General features: G+C 37.3%; 1 protein-coding gene and 1 long non-coding RNA gene across 2 annotated transcripts in view; one reads left to right on the top strand and one right to left on the bottom strand.

Annotated features, from left to right (window-relative positions):
• LOC125672652 (uncharacterized) overlaps positions 1 to 14,900 on the top strand; it is an 86,995-nt gene that overhangs the window by 46,094 nt on the left and 26,001 nt on the right. The window contains 20 exon segments of the mRNA XM_048908845.2: positions 915 to 1,151; positions 1,391 to 1,954; positions 2,069 to 2,107; positions 2,237 to 2,542; positions 2,724 to 2,981; positions 3,106 to 3,135; positions 3,445 to 4,014; positions 4,129 to 4,161; positions 4,352 to 4,480; positions 4,705 to 4,845; positions 5,330 to 5,359; positions 5,496 to 5,613; positions 8,453 to 8,592; positions 9,872 to 9,986; positions 10,170 to 10,309; positions 10,635 to 10,772; positions 10,997 to 11,023; positions 11,198 to 11,312; positions 11,582 to 11,811; positions 12,232 to 12,346. Of these exon segments, the coding sequence (XP_048764802.2) occupies positions 915 to 1,151; positions 1,391 to 1,954; positions 2,069 to 2,107; positions 2,237 to 2,542; positions 2,724 to 2,981; positions 3,106 to 3,135; positions 3,445 to 4,014; positions 4,129 to 4,161; positions 4,352 to 4,480; positions 4,705 to 4,845; positions 5,330 to 5,359; positions 5,496 to 5,613; positions 8,453 to 8,592; positions 9,872 to 9,986; positions 10,170 to 10,309; positions 10,635 to 10,772; positions 10,997 to 11,023; positions 11,198 to 11,312; positions 11,582 to 11,811; positions 12,232 to 12,346 (3,475 nt within the window).
• LOC125672659 (uncharacterized) lies at positions 1,776 to 5,566 on the bottom strand. Its single transcript, XR_007369056.1, has 3 exons — positions 5,478 to 5,566; positions 5,289 to 5,389; positions 1,776 to 1,911 (listed from the first exon to the last, which is right to left on the bottom strand). It is a non-coding gene; the product is annotated as an uncharacterized LOC125672659 (long non-coding RNA).

Here is a 14,900-nt window from a genome sequence, read left to right as displayed (position 1 = left end):
GATTTCATCGGAAAGATCGGTGAAGCTCATAATTATTTCTATACCTATCGCTGGGATATGGAACAATGGAGGACATGACTTCTGTCTTAGCCGGAACTTGCTCCCACGACTTGCCGCTCTCAGAATACTTGACGGATTTAAATCATGCAACTTTCAATTAATTTGGAAACGGAAATACAACCATATAGCCCAAGTCTTCTCCAACTTCTCTCTTACGCGTAATGATGCATAAATGTGCACTCTTTCTTGGAAAATCCCATGTTTTAAAAATTCAACGCTGAGTTTTGCAAAATATGAACTCAAGAAGTTCTTCAATGATTTATACGGAGCTAACAATGTTATATAATAAATTTTAATGCCCCATTTTTGGGGGATAATTGTGTAGACGTTAATTGTTCTTATAATGACATCAATCATACTGCTTTCATGATATCTATAAAGAAGGTCCGCCAGCATTTTGAATCATTTGAGAAATATTGATGTCCGTGATTATGTGCTGATGTACACAAGGTTATTATCAATATGAACTTCATGTATTTCCTGACGACGTAGATAGCATACATATACATGGGCTTGTCTGGAAAATGAACAAATGTTCTATAAAGGTGTGTCAAAGTAGAACATTTCATAGCCCACGCATGTCTTTCAGATTATAGTAAATGTTATGCTTCAATTTAACGTTAGTTTACCGGATACAAAAACATTTTAAGCTACAATTCTTAAACCTTTCATGAAATAACACAGAGTTGGTAGACTTATTCAAACGTAAAATATTCCATAGATCCATTTTCATCATTATCATTTTACAAGACACCAATCTTTTAGAATCTTTTCTCTGCACATGTTACGATTTGTCTGAGGCTATTCTACAGAGATACTAGCAAGTGAACTTAAGTGTAAGGATTTTATTTCAGTCGATGGAGGTTGGAGCAAATATGGATCCTGGTCTCCATGTTCAAAAACGTGTGGAGGTGGCACTCACTTTAAAGAAAGATCCTGCAACAATCCACCGCCAGCAAATGGTGGTAAAAACTGCGTCGGACAAGCGAGAGAGACGGGAACCTGTAACACTCAGGCCTGCCCTACAACTCCACCCCCCACTACAAAGCCCCCAACAACCCAACCACCCCCTACCACGACCCCATCACCAGGTGCCTTTCCTAAATAACTAATGAAATATTTGTTATAACAATTAAAACGCTACATTTGAAATCTAAGAAATTATTTACTTATATTGTGTATTTGCAATATGATAAAAGACACATTCGTAACAAGATGAAATGTTAAGTGCGTATTTAAACTCATATTCTGACGTCGAGTTAATATTTTCTGTGTAGAGAAATGAGAGAAAAGCCAGTTCCATGATTTTTCTCCATTAATGTTTTTGCAGGGTGTGGCGTTGTTCCTGCCGACATCGTCTTTATTCTGGACTCAAGCGGTAGTGTAGGGAATACCAACTTCCAGAAGATGCTTAGCTTCGTCAAAAACATGGTTAACGGTATGGACATCAGCGCAACAGGGACAGAGGTCGGCGTTATCACCTATAGCGACCGCACTCATTTGGAATTCCACTTAAACGCTCACCATGACAAACAATCCCTCGATCAAGCCATTTCTGGCATCAGATACATTTCCGGGGGAACAAACACAGCTGATGCTTTGAAATATGCTAGAGAAACCAGTTTCCAAACAGTCAATGGCGCCAGAAACAACGCTGCGAAGATTGCCATCGTCATTACTGACGGTAAATCCACCAGCAGCATTGCCACATCTGCTGAAGCTCAGCGACTACAGCAACAGGGCGTCACGGTCTTCTCTATCGGCGTTGGAACCGCCAACAAACAGGAATTAGATGCTATGGCCACTGATCCAGATGCTTCTCACGTTTACGTTGTCAACAATTTTGATGCTCTGAAGCAGATAAAAGGAGAATTGGCACAAAAAGCATGCGAAGGTACATCTTGTAGTTGCTGTTATTTTACTGCTTTCTAACGTTTATTATTTCATGCATTTGATAAGATATAGAACAGAACAAACTTAATGTTCATGACTATATATATTTTGACAGTAAAAGCAACTACAGCTCCACCACCAAGCAACAGAACAGGTAACCTAACCTAAAGTGTAGTTACAGAAAATACATATAAATGCGTAATACAACTTAACTACCGGTACGACAAACCTTATAAATTTATTCGCATTTTGAACTACGAGTGTTTATTTCCTACTCCTTCAGACTGTGGGGCAAAGGCTGATATCGTCTTCCTTTTGGACTCCTCTGGCAGTGTGGGATCTACCAACTTTAACAAGATGCTGAAGTTTGTCCAGGGTGTTGCTCAGGACTTCAATATCGGACCAAACGATGTACAAATCGGAATAGACACTTTCGCCACAAACCACAAGGCTGAGTTTCACATGAATTCTCATCCAGATAAACAATCTTTGGTTTCAGCAATTGGCAAGATTGCTTACCACGCTGGTTCAACTCACACAGGAGAAGCCATCAAGTTTATGCATACTGACAGTTTTACTTCAGCAGCAGGTAACTAAATGTAGACAATATAGACAAACCACCCGTTGATTAATATGACTTCTTGTAAACATATTCTACTTTCATTAGACTTTTCTATATCAGAATGTCTCAAATTAAGAATCTCTGAAGTCTGTTCTGTTGACTCATATCAATTCTACTAATATTTCATCGATACCTTTACTTGTTTTAGGGCATAGACCAGGAGTACCAAAGATCGGTATTGTTGTCACTGATGGTAACTCCAACAATCGACAGCTAACCGCTGCAGAGGCGGACAAAGCTAGAAAGGATGGTATCACCATGTTTGCTATCGGTGTTGGACACGGAATCAATAATAATGAACTGAACGCAATCTCCACAGATCCCGACAGCCAGTACACGTTCCGTGCCGACAGCTTCGACGCCTTAACTTCTCTCAAGGGAACCTTATCATCAAAGACCTGTGAACGTACATACAATAGCACCATATTAATTTTTCAATCAAGATTTCCACATTTTGAAACGAATAATGATTAAGCATATGGATCTTCAAGTACCCTTTTTAATGTAAAGCATATTTTCTTTATTTTCAGAGGCAAAACCAACCCCAGCTCCTGCTCCCAGTAAGTTTTTGGGAACTGTTTACATGTTTTTGCTCAAATAAAAGTTGGATTTCGTCGATCGTCTGACAGTGATTCGCAATGGCATACTAAACAATAATGCTGACATGAAGATGCATATCCTACCAATTGTATATAAGATAGCGTCCATAGTTATTCCAGCTTGTTGACTGACAAGAACGGAGAGATCTAGAAAATCGAAATTCTTTATAAATCAATACTTATCATGACACAGGACCTCTGTTTTAATGGTCATATCTAAAAAGCCCTCGATTTATTTTCACCAATAAGTATTCGTTTGTTGATTTTCAGACTGCAATGCTGGAAGTGTTGCTGACATCATTTTTGTTTTGGATTCCTCGGGAAGTATCACCAAACCAAATTTCGATAAAATGATCAACTTTGTCAAGGACATGGTCAGAAGCTTTGATATCGGATCAAATAAAATCCGTATCGGGTTGGAAACCTTCAGTAGCCGACCCTATCAGGAATTTCAGCTGAATACCCACACCGACAAAGCTTCTCTTTTAGCCGCTTTGGACAAAGTAACTTACAAGAGTGGTGGTACCAACACAGGGGATGCAATGAATACCATGTACAGCAAAATGTTCACTGCTGCCAATGGAGACCGATCGAACGTTCCCAACCTTGCCATTGTCCTTACCGACGGAAATTCCAACAACCACCCCAAAACGGTCAAGGAATCCAACAATGCTCACAAGCTTGGCATCAACGTCTTCTCCATTGGTATTGGCCGTGGTATATCTAAGTCTGAGTTGAACGACATTGCCTCGGATCCTGACAGTGCGCACGTAATGACCATTACTAATTTCAATCAGCTGCAACAAATCCAAGGCGCTTTCCAGGCAAAGACATGCAATGGTTTTTATATTTCTTTTATCCATCTTTTGCATTCAGTGAAAATGTCCTGTCATTTCTTTATTATCATCCCAGGAAAATGCATTTGAATTAATTTTCTCCCTCATGTATTTTTAGTTATTCCACCTACTCCTGGTGCAAACACAACTGGTTAGTACTCTCTCTAGACTGGTAAGTACTCTCTCTAGACTGGTAAGTACTCTCTCTAGACTGGTAAGTACTCTCTAGACTGGTAAGTACTCTCTCTAGACTGGTAAGTACTCTCTAGACTGCTTGACGTAAGGAATGACCTGCACCATTACGAGATGAAAGTAACAGGTTTTTCTTCTTCATTTTCTAGTTGCCCCACCAATCGACCCATGTCAGGATGCTATCTCAGACTGTGCCAGATATGGAAAGCCTTCCTGTAAAGGACAGTACCTTGACTGGGCTAAGATTAACTGCCAGAAATTCTGCGTATTCTGTAATTGTAAGTCAGCACTCACACAGTTATGTGTATGTTTAAGAAAGAATTGTGATCCTGATGATTGAAAATTATTTCGTGGTAAATTCAATACACCTTCATCCTGACAGAGAATTAGGTTTTGATGTTTCAGTTTCTGTGTGAATGATTGATACAGAGGCACAACTACGACACTTCATCATCAAAGTTTACTGCAATAGAAATGATTCCGATCGATATTATCATTTCAGCTACGGTTTTGACCCCACCACCACCATGTGCAGACGCACTCGCGGCCCCACAGAAATGTACCCAGTTCGATCCAAGTGTGTGTACAGGCCAGTACCAACCATGGGCTGAGGCAAATTGTAGAAAATTCTGTGGATATTGTAGTATGTATATTTACTAGTGTATTTTGAAAAAAACATTTACATAATTGTCTTACAATCACACTTCCCAAGTTTGTGTTTTAGTAAAGACTTTTCTATAAATAGAATACCAGTGAACCATTCAATTTCGTGTTGGCTAATATCTGTGGAGTATCACGTATTAGTTTTATTGGGTTGTTCTTTAAAGCAATAAAACACAGAGTTTGTATTTTGTTGAACTTTTAAATTCTTGGGAAAAAGGTATCCGTTGGCCATGAAATGAATCAAAATTGAGCCCTGATAAAATATACTGATTGCACAATACATGCTGAATTGGCACAGTTCTTAAAATAAATCCTCCATGATGTAATTTGATTAAAATGAAAATGGAATTCCCAGCAAGGCGAAAAAATTATATTTCATTTAATTCCTGATTTTTTCATTTGAGTTCTGATTAGAAATCTTACCGGTACAAGCTTCATCATAATCATTTCCTTTTATCACTTAGGTCCTGATGCAAAGGGACAACCAGGATATTGTGAGTATCAATCACAGTAAAAATCTTTTTCTGAAAATAAAAACACACGATCCTACCTCAAACTTATGGATTTTAACTAAAACTTATTGATTGTAATTAAAACGAAAGATCTCCATACTTAGCTTTATTTCTTCAGACGGAAAGTGCTATTACAACGGCAAGACATACTCCCAAGGACAAAGGTGGTCTGACGGCTGTGCTTATGAATGTACTTGTGATGACGCCAGTAAAGGAAAATATAGCTGTTACAACAAGTAGGTTACTCTTATTGTGAAGAGAAGAACCTTTTTCATGCGGCTTACAACTTAGAGTCAACATTATAAATTGGAATGATTTTGATATACAATCTAAATCTTTTTTGGATATTTGTATCACTGTTTGGTTATGTTTTTAAACAGAAGTTAAACCGCTTTAGAATTGGGTACATAGGTTGTAACACCTGCTAGGATCATTAAACATAGCAGTCGCAACGCATAAATGATCGTGCAACTATCGCTACGATTTCATGAGTTAAAAATTTGTAACATATCATTTATATCATTAATTATTGTAACCATATTTTATCGTTAAAATGCGTTATACCATTTACATTGTTCAACTGGTACTGTTAATGAATTACTTACATTTTGGTGCTCAGTGATAATGAATGACTGTTCAAACTCTTGGTGCACTGTTACGGCACGTTTGGTTGAAGACGACCATTCGTGCCGCACGTTTGGTCGCTGGCGACCATTCGTGCCGCACGTATCGTCGCCGAGCGACCGAACGTGCCGTGAGGGTGGACACGATTGGTCGCCAATTTTAGGCCGTAACCGAGCACGAATGATCGGCACCCAAGCCCCAACTCCCAAACCCTAACTTTACTTTTTCTCCTCTTCCTTCTCCTCCTCCTCTTCCAGCACCTATTACCCTTCCTTCTCTTTCTCCCTTATAATCCTCCTCCATCTTCTTTTCCTAATCCGTCTTCAATTTCTTCCGGTTTGATCAAACCGAACGAGTCTTTTGAATTGCCAGGTAATAGCTATAAGTGAGATATGGCGGTTTCTAATACCCTTCGATTAACAATCAGATATTAATGGACGTTCCCTAGAAAGAATCGCACAGCACATCTTATTCCGATTCGAAACAGCTCTTTAAATCTTCGACATGTTTCAAGTGTGCAGAGAATAGGTCTAATCTTGCATTTCATTAATGTGGTGTAAAAGGGTAGGCCTACAAGAGGAGAGAGTGCACGAAACATGACATTGATATACCCACAAAACTGTAGTATTCCTCCATAGACGCCTACTCTTCAACAAGTCAGAGCTATCCCGGTGTTGCCCCTACAATCATCTCATTTAATCTTTCTCTCTCACGCCAAATTCAATAACAGAGAGAAAGACAAATGTGTTTGTGCTACAAATGTAATTACTTTAAGAAATAGTGGCTCTATATTGGGATAGCCAATTTCATGTATGAAAAGTGCTTCATACCTATGAAGTTGCAAAATTATAGATTTGCTTACTCCATCTGTTCAATTTGATGCCTACTTTGTAAAAGTACAAATTTTGTACATTTTACTTCATACTTATCGATAGTACAGTAGTTGGCTTAAATTCCTCTTTTTATTTTGTTCATCATGATAGTATTGATGATTTTATTTTTTTTTACATTAAGTTAACATGGTAAGTGGTAAAGTGCTGTTCATTAATATTATGTTCACTAAGATTAAAACTGTGCACGCAGTGCATGTTTATGCCGAATTCAAAGATTTCATTTTCTTATCAAGCCATGACAAATGGTAGTACTTGCTTGTATTTCCCTATGTGTGCTCACGTGTATTTGTATGCGTGATTGCACACTCATACTTGTCAGGATATATGTCATGCCATATTTATATTTACTCCTTTATAAAGGTATCTTATATAATCTATGAGATATCTTCTATTTTGAATAAGATATCTAATAAGTTTCCTAAGAGGTCTCATATAATTTACAGTTGATAATATATCTCATAAAATATATAAAATATTTTTAAACTATATAAGATGTTTCATAAACTTTATAAGATATCTTGTATATTAAACAAGATAACTTATAAAGTTTATGAAATATCTAAAAAAGATAGAAGATATCTTATAAATTTATTTTTGTAAGCTATCTTATAAAACCTCTAAGATATCTCATATGTTTTATAAGAAGATATCTCATAAATGAATTTTTATAAGATATCTCATCAACTTTATGATATATCTTATGAAATATACGGGATATCAAATATGTTTTATAAGATATCTTATATATGCTATAAAAGTGTAAATTCATATTGCTTTGGGTCAGAATTACCCAGCAGCAGAATTTACTAACAAAGGCAGATATTTTATATCTTTTATAAGATGTCTTATAAGATCTATGAGTTATCTTTGAAGAGGAATAAATGTTAAAACGGCGTGCCATAAGGATGGTATGTAAGAGTATTGTGTTGCTAAAATGTTGCAACTCATGTGTTTGCAAAATAAATTCCCATCAAATTCCATTCAGAAATGTCCAGCTTTTTTGTTTGTTGGCTTTGAATCGTACTTGACTTGAGTCACAAATGTGTACAGGTATGTGCGTGTGTAATGCAAAACAAACTTTATTACACATGAATGCACACATAATTACGCACGTATGCACGCAAATATATACACACGTGCACGTATATGCACATGTATGCACACATACACGCGCGCACACTCTCACACCGTCACTCAAATACACACAAACACATAAACGCACACCCTTTTTGCAAAACAAAAGCAAAGTTAGAGCTTGGGTGGCGACCATTCGTGCTAGGGTAGGTCCTAAAATTGACGACCATTAGTGTCCACCCTAGCGGCACATTCAGTCGCCGGGCGACGATACGTGCGGCACGAATGGTGACCAAACGTGCCGTAACAGTGCACATTAATATTGTACGGCTTGTAATAAATTGTTCACACTGTTGATGGTCAGTTATCTTGTTAGACTGCTAAAATTTTATGCCCAAGAATATAATATGGCATGTCATGATTTTGTCGCCCTCTGTAGATGAGAATATTGTACTGCATGTAATGAGTTCTTCATCCTGTTTAGATGTCCAGCTTACTACAACCTGCCGCCTCAGTGTACCCTGACGAAGAAGACCGGAGAGTGCTGCCTCCAGCCTGTCTGTAACTTCAACCCACAGTACCAGACTCAGACCGGTCAGAAGGTCGCCAATGTTAACGGAGTCAGTAAGTAGCAATATGACGTCATAATTTGAATATTTATTCTCGTGACTGACCTGCTGGTAAGGAGAAAATGGTTGGATGTAGAATGAATATCAACTGTCATCTCTTAGAGTACTGTTTCATAAGCAATTCTAAACATACATGTATCTCTCATTTTTAGATCACCTGAGCTATAAGTTCAAGTGATCTTTTCTGACCACCCCTTGTCCGTCCGTCCGTAACTTTACACATTATTGATGTCCTTCAGAATCAATAGGCAATTTGAACCAAACATGCTATAAAGCATTCATGGATAAAGGGAGTTCAAATTGTTTCAGATGAATGCCACACCCTTTGCAATGGGTGAATATTAAGAAATAGTGAAAATATGGTAACATTTTGTAAACATTTTCTTTTCAAGAATCAGAAGACAAAGGAGGCAAACACTTTGTGAATGTTTCTTTGATGAGTAGAAATTTAAAATTGCTCAAATCGTGGTGTCTTGGGGGTAGGGTGGGGCCACAATAAGGGATCAAAATTTTACATTGGAATATACAGGGTGAACGCTTTCACAATCCTCTTTTTAAGAACAGAAGGGCCTTGATAAGTCATATTGATAATGCAAGCACCTTCAGGGAGTGCAGAATCAAGTTTGTTCAACAATAGGGAATCAAATACATGGGGATATGAAGTAAAAATCTTTAAAGATCTTCTTATGAATAGATAAGATCATGATTAGTCATGTTGACATACAAACATACTCAGGTAGGGTGTATTCAAGTTTTTCTGAATCATGATCCTGGGAGGTAAAGCGAGGCTACAATATGGGGTCAACAGTTTGCATGGGAAATATGCATATAAAACTCTTCTAAAGAACCACAGGCCATAATTAGCCATATTGATATGCAAGCAATTCAATGTTGTGTAAATTCATATTTGATAAAATCAGGACCCCCTTGGGCTATGATGGGGCTAAAATTGGTAATGGACTCTATATATTCCATGTTTGATGTAATTGCATTATTTTTCATTATTCTTTTGATATTTTTATGCATATTATAATTATATATCATAGTTGTTTGCATCATCATTTATTGACCAAAAACCCGACATTTCTAGTTCAAACTTGTACTTTTGATACTAAATGTCAAACAGAGTACCGCCTTATCAGGAATTTATAAATAGTACTGAAATCTTGAAACGATTTCATAACGTTATAGGAGAGACTTCTATTCAAATTGCATGATTTTCACTGATATGATGTGATTATCATTAAAGTAAAGCAACTGATGAATTTTTGTAGATATGTGTGTGTATAACACTAAGAGTTACTACCAGGGCCAGACCTGGTCCGTTGGCTGTGAATATGACTGCCAGTGCGTTGATGCTGGTGCTGGAATGTGGAGCTGTCAATCTAAGTAAGTCACGCCCACGTGGTCTATCATTATAGCTTACACGAATAAATGCCTTGCACTACAGGAACCTTTAACACTTATCAATTATGAATTTGCCATCTACTAATAATTTGATACCGATTAACACCAAACTGGATATAAAGTTTGAGGTACATGTACAAATAAGTTATTTCATTGGTCAAACAGATGTCCAGTGTACCAGAACCTGCCCGCCGTATGTCGCTTGGAGACTAAGCCCGGAAAGTGTTGCAAGGAACCAAAATGTGACTTTAGCAACCAGTATGGTACATTCTCTGGTATTGGAACCATCTCTGGAAACGGAACTTGTACGTAAAACTCCAATGCATTCCCGTGTTTTTGTGCAACGCAATAACTACAAAACTTCCGTTTTGATTTTTTGTTGTAAGGTGGAATTTTCACTGGATGAAGTATATGATACGAATTCGTGGTTGTTTACATTCCCACTAAACTGCATTCAATGGGTGTTTTTGTTTTTTCTATTTATCAATTTATTCGCCGAGTGTTTATTTACTAACTCTTGAAAACCAGAACTATTGTAAGTTATGAATCTCAAATCATTGAAATGATATCCCTGTTATGCAGTGTTATGAAAACTCGATTACTCGTGTCATGTTTTTGAACTGGTTTTAGCCACCACTCAGCCAACCGCCCCTCCACCTTGTGTTGATAAGATCAATAACTGTAACCAATACCAACTGGCCACATGTACTGACAAGCTGTACAGAGACTGGGCTTTGGTTAACTGTCCCAAATTCTGTGGCTTCTGTCGTAAGTTTTTTCCATATATTATGATTTAATCAGTATGATCATTGACTGAGTAAAATAAAACCAACAAAGCTAACTAGTCTACAGAAATATAGTATAGTTAATAATTGTCAAATTAACAAATCATTCAATGATGATGTCCAATAAAAGATATTGACAATTTCCCCCTAGAACTTTATGTATATTGTATCAATGCTTTGACAAATGTACAATGTTTTACTTTTCAGCTTTGTTAAACCAACCGGGACCTTACGGTACTTAGATCAAAGCTAGTATATTTTCAATAAAATTCGTCGATTGTAAAAAGAATTGCAAGATTGTTAATTTCATAGAACATAAATTTAGTAGAATATAGAATTCCTGAAAGTTTTGTTCATTTTTGGATACACGTTTTGTAAGTAGTTGTGTGTAGAAGACATGTTTTGTAGATCGTTGTGTGTATAAGGGTGTTGCCCACAAACAGGGAGAGACATGGTATGACGGATGTGACTATGAGTGCATGTGTGAAAACGCAAAGTATGGGTACTACAGATGCAACAAAAGGTACAGACAAGTAAACGTGCAATGTTATCAGATACTGAACTACAACGACTAGTTGTGTAGCGATCATTTCTCTTTACATCTGTCAAAGAGGAAAAACATGTTTCAGAAAAAATATATTTTAATTGAACAAACAATTATCTATTGAAAGTTTATAGTATATGACTATAACATTCTTTGCAAGATTTGCTAGGTTTTTAACTTTAAAATCTTGATAATTCTGGAATTATGAAGTAATCTATAATTGTTATACTCGATTTAACTCACTTCAGATGTCCTGATTATACAAATCTACCTTTGGGATGTAACATGGTGAAGGCAAGCGGACAATGCTGCCCAACGATCAACTGTACAGCAGGCTCCCAGGGAACGTTTGTAGGGTCAGGCACGGTACCATCGTTGGGAGGATATCCGATCCCAAGCATCAAACCAACAGCGGTTCCTAACCCACTCAACCCTAACGGACCCACCGTGGCCCCACAATTGGTGCCCAAGCAGATTGGTTTGTAGATTTGCTGAAATTGAATACCTGTACATCGGGTAATTTTCGCGTCGGGAATATTTAACGATTTTTTTGTTTTCAAAAACGTAATTTGAAATCTTAACAATTTATTTTTGGCGCAATTTTATTTAAAGACTATATTATTCACATGAATAAAAATTTTGGCGCTCTTGCTATTGGCGAATTTTCCTTATCCGCCACGAAAACTAACATTTCCACCGCGAAAAAACACCCGATATACTGTATAAGAATCATCAAATAAAATTGCACTAATCCTTTATTGTAGATGTTTACAATATTACTTTCAATGTAATATTAGTATCATGTATTATGATCATATAGTTACAATTCTATAATAAAAGGCGATAGTACCAGCATACAAATCATCAATGTTCAATATACAATGAATTTCATTAACAGACGGATGTTACTATAATGGTCAGTTGTATCAGCAGTCTCAGAGATGGGTGGACGGATGCAAATATTCCTGTATTTGCGATGATGCCAAAACCGGAAGATACAGATGTTCTCCAAAGTATATGTTCATTCTATCACATTATGAATTGTTTAATGTTAGGGATAAAAAGCATGTGTTTAAAATCAAGCTATATTAGTAATACTTTTTATGCAAATTATGCAATTTAACTCAATCGAATTAAAAAGAAATCAAATATGAAATGAATATCTGCAAGCAAACATATAATCACCATTCAGTACGACTACATACTGTAAACGAAATCCTCATCTCCTATGATGTTTCTAATAATGTTTTCTCGTGCGCTTGCACACATCCACCACAAACCTCATTCCTTCATAAATATGCATTAGATAATTACCGTTATCCTACTGCATTGAGTAGACCAGTGCCGCACATGATTTTTCGAAATTGTCAAATCATATATAATTTTTCAAAGATAGAACAAAATACTCTTTACAAAACAGTGAATTTTTCCGCCACACTCAACAATTTTTCAGTTATATAGTGGCGCCCAGTTTTTAGCTCACCTGAACCGAAGGTTCAAGTGAGCTATTCTGATCACATTTTGTCCGGCGTCCGTCTGTCTGTCTGTCCGTCTGTCTGTAAACTTTTCACATTTTCGACTTCTTCTCCAGAACCACTGGGCCAATTTCAACCTAACTTGGCCAAAAGCATCCTTGGGTGAAGGGCTTTCAATTTTGTTCAAATGAACGGCCATGTCCCTTTCAAAGGGGAGATAATCACAAAAATGCAAAAATAGGGTGGGGTCATTTAAAAATCTTCTTCTCAAGAACCACTGGGCCAGAAGAGCTGAAATTTACCTGAAAGCTTTCTGACATATTGCAGATTCAAGTTTGTTCAAATCATGGCCCCCGGTGGTAGGATGGGGCCACAAGGGGGGATCAAAGTTTTACATACAAATATATAGGGAAAAACTTTAAAAATCTTCTTCTCAAGAACCACTAAGCCAGAAAAGCTGAGATTTACATGAAAGCTTCCTGACATAATTCAGATTCAAGTTTGTTCAAATCATGGGCCCCGGGGATAAGATGGGGCCCCAAGGGGGGGGAATCAAAGTTTTACACACAAATATATAGGGAAAAACTTTAAAAATCTTCTTCTCAAGAACCACTAAGCCAGAAAAGCTGAGATTTACATGAAAGCTTCCTGACATAATGCAGATTCAAGTTTGTTCAAATCATGGGCTCCGGGGGTTGGATGGGGCCACAATAGGGGATCAAAGTTTTACATACAAATATATAGGAAAAATCTTCTTCTCAAGAACCACTGAGCCAGAAAAGCTGATTTTTACATGAAAACTTTCTGACATAGTGCAGATTCAAGTTTCTTCAAATCATGGGCTCCGGGGGTAGGATGGGGCCACAAGGGGGATCAAAGTTTTACATACAAATATATAGTTAAAATCTTTTTCTCAATAACCACTGAGTCAGAAAAGCTGATATTTACAAGAAAACTTTCTGACATAGTGCAGATTCAAGTTTCTTCAAATCATGGTCCCCGGGGGGTAGGATGGGGCCACAAGTGGGGGGGGGGTCAAAGTTTTACATACAAATATAGAAAAAAGCTTTAAAAGAACCATTGGACCAAAGAAGTTGACATTTACATGAAAGCTTTCTGACATAGTGTAGATTCAAGTTTGCAAAGGGTAGTTTGGGGACCAAGGTTTTACATGCAATTATATATGGTAGGTCTTCAAATATGGGCCAGGGTGACTCAGGTGAGCGATGTGGCCCATGGGCCTCTTGTTATTGGTGGAAGAGAGAACCCATTTACAATGTACTTGGGAAGAGACCATCGACCTACCGAAAGTAAACTTTCTCACTTACCGGCTCGAGCGGGATTCGAACCCGCGCCGACAGAGGTGAGAGGCCGTGTGATTTTGAGCGCGATGCTCTAACCACTCGGCCACAGAGGCCCCAAAGACAGTGGAGAAAAGTTGAATAGTGTTATAGAGGAAACGGTAACACATTTCAAATTTTGAACATCATAGAAAATTTGAAATCCTTAGATTTTTTTAAACGAATTTTATATTTTTACTCGTGACAATCAAACTAAGCCAAATATTCAAATCAACTCCTGTATCCATTTTTTGTTATATCAAGCGTCCTTAAAGATATATGTGCTGTATTAAACGGTAAATTGTATTCAATTTACTTATTAAAACATAAATTTAGTTCTTTTTTAAAAAAAGTTTGTTTGTGGCAAGTGTCGTTGAATCGCAAAATGGGGTTTATTAGTCCTCTACCGACGAAGTCGAAGGGGACTTTAGGTTTGCGCTCCGTCCGTCCGTCCGTCTGTCCGTCCGTCATTCCAGTTTTCCACACTTTTTTTCTCTGTTCTTGCAGATATTTATTTGATATTTGGTACGTTGCTTTGCCATAACAAGTTAAATCTACAGATAAAGTTTGAATTTCGTCTCGGTCCGTTGATTTTTCACTTAGTTATGGCTCCTGGACTTAGAAAAATAGCGTGAATTATCAGTTTTCCAGACTTTTTGGGGTTTTGCTTGCAGATATTCATTTGATATCTAGTACATTGCTTTGCCATATCAAGTTACAGATCAAGTTCGATTTTCATCATGGTCCGTTGA

Source organism: Ostrea edulis, chromosome 1 (assembly GCF_947568905.1).
Source record: "Ostrea edulis chromosome 1, xbOstEdul1.1, whole genome shotgun sequence".
Lineage (NCBI taxonomy): Eukaryota > Metazoa > Mollusca > Bivalvia > Ostreida > Ostreidae > Ostrea > Ostrea edulis.
Note: the sequence above shows the minus strand (reverse complement) of the source record. Positions and strands in the feature narration are given on the sequence as shown.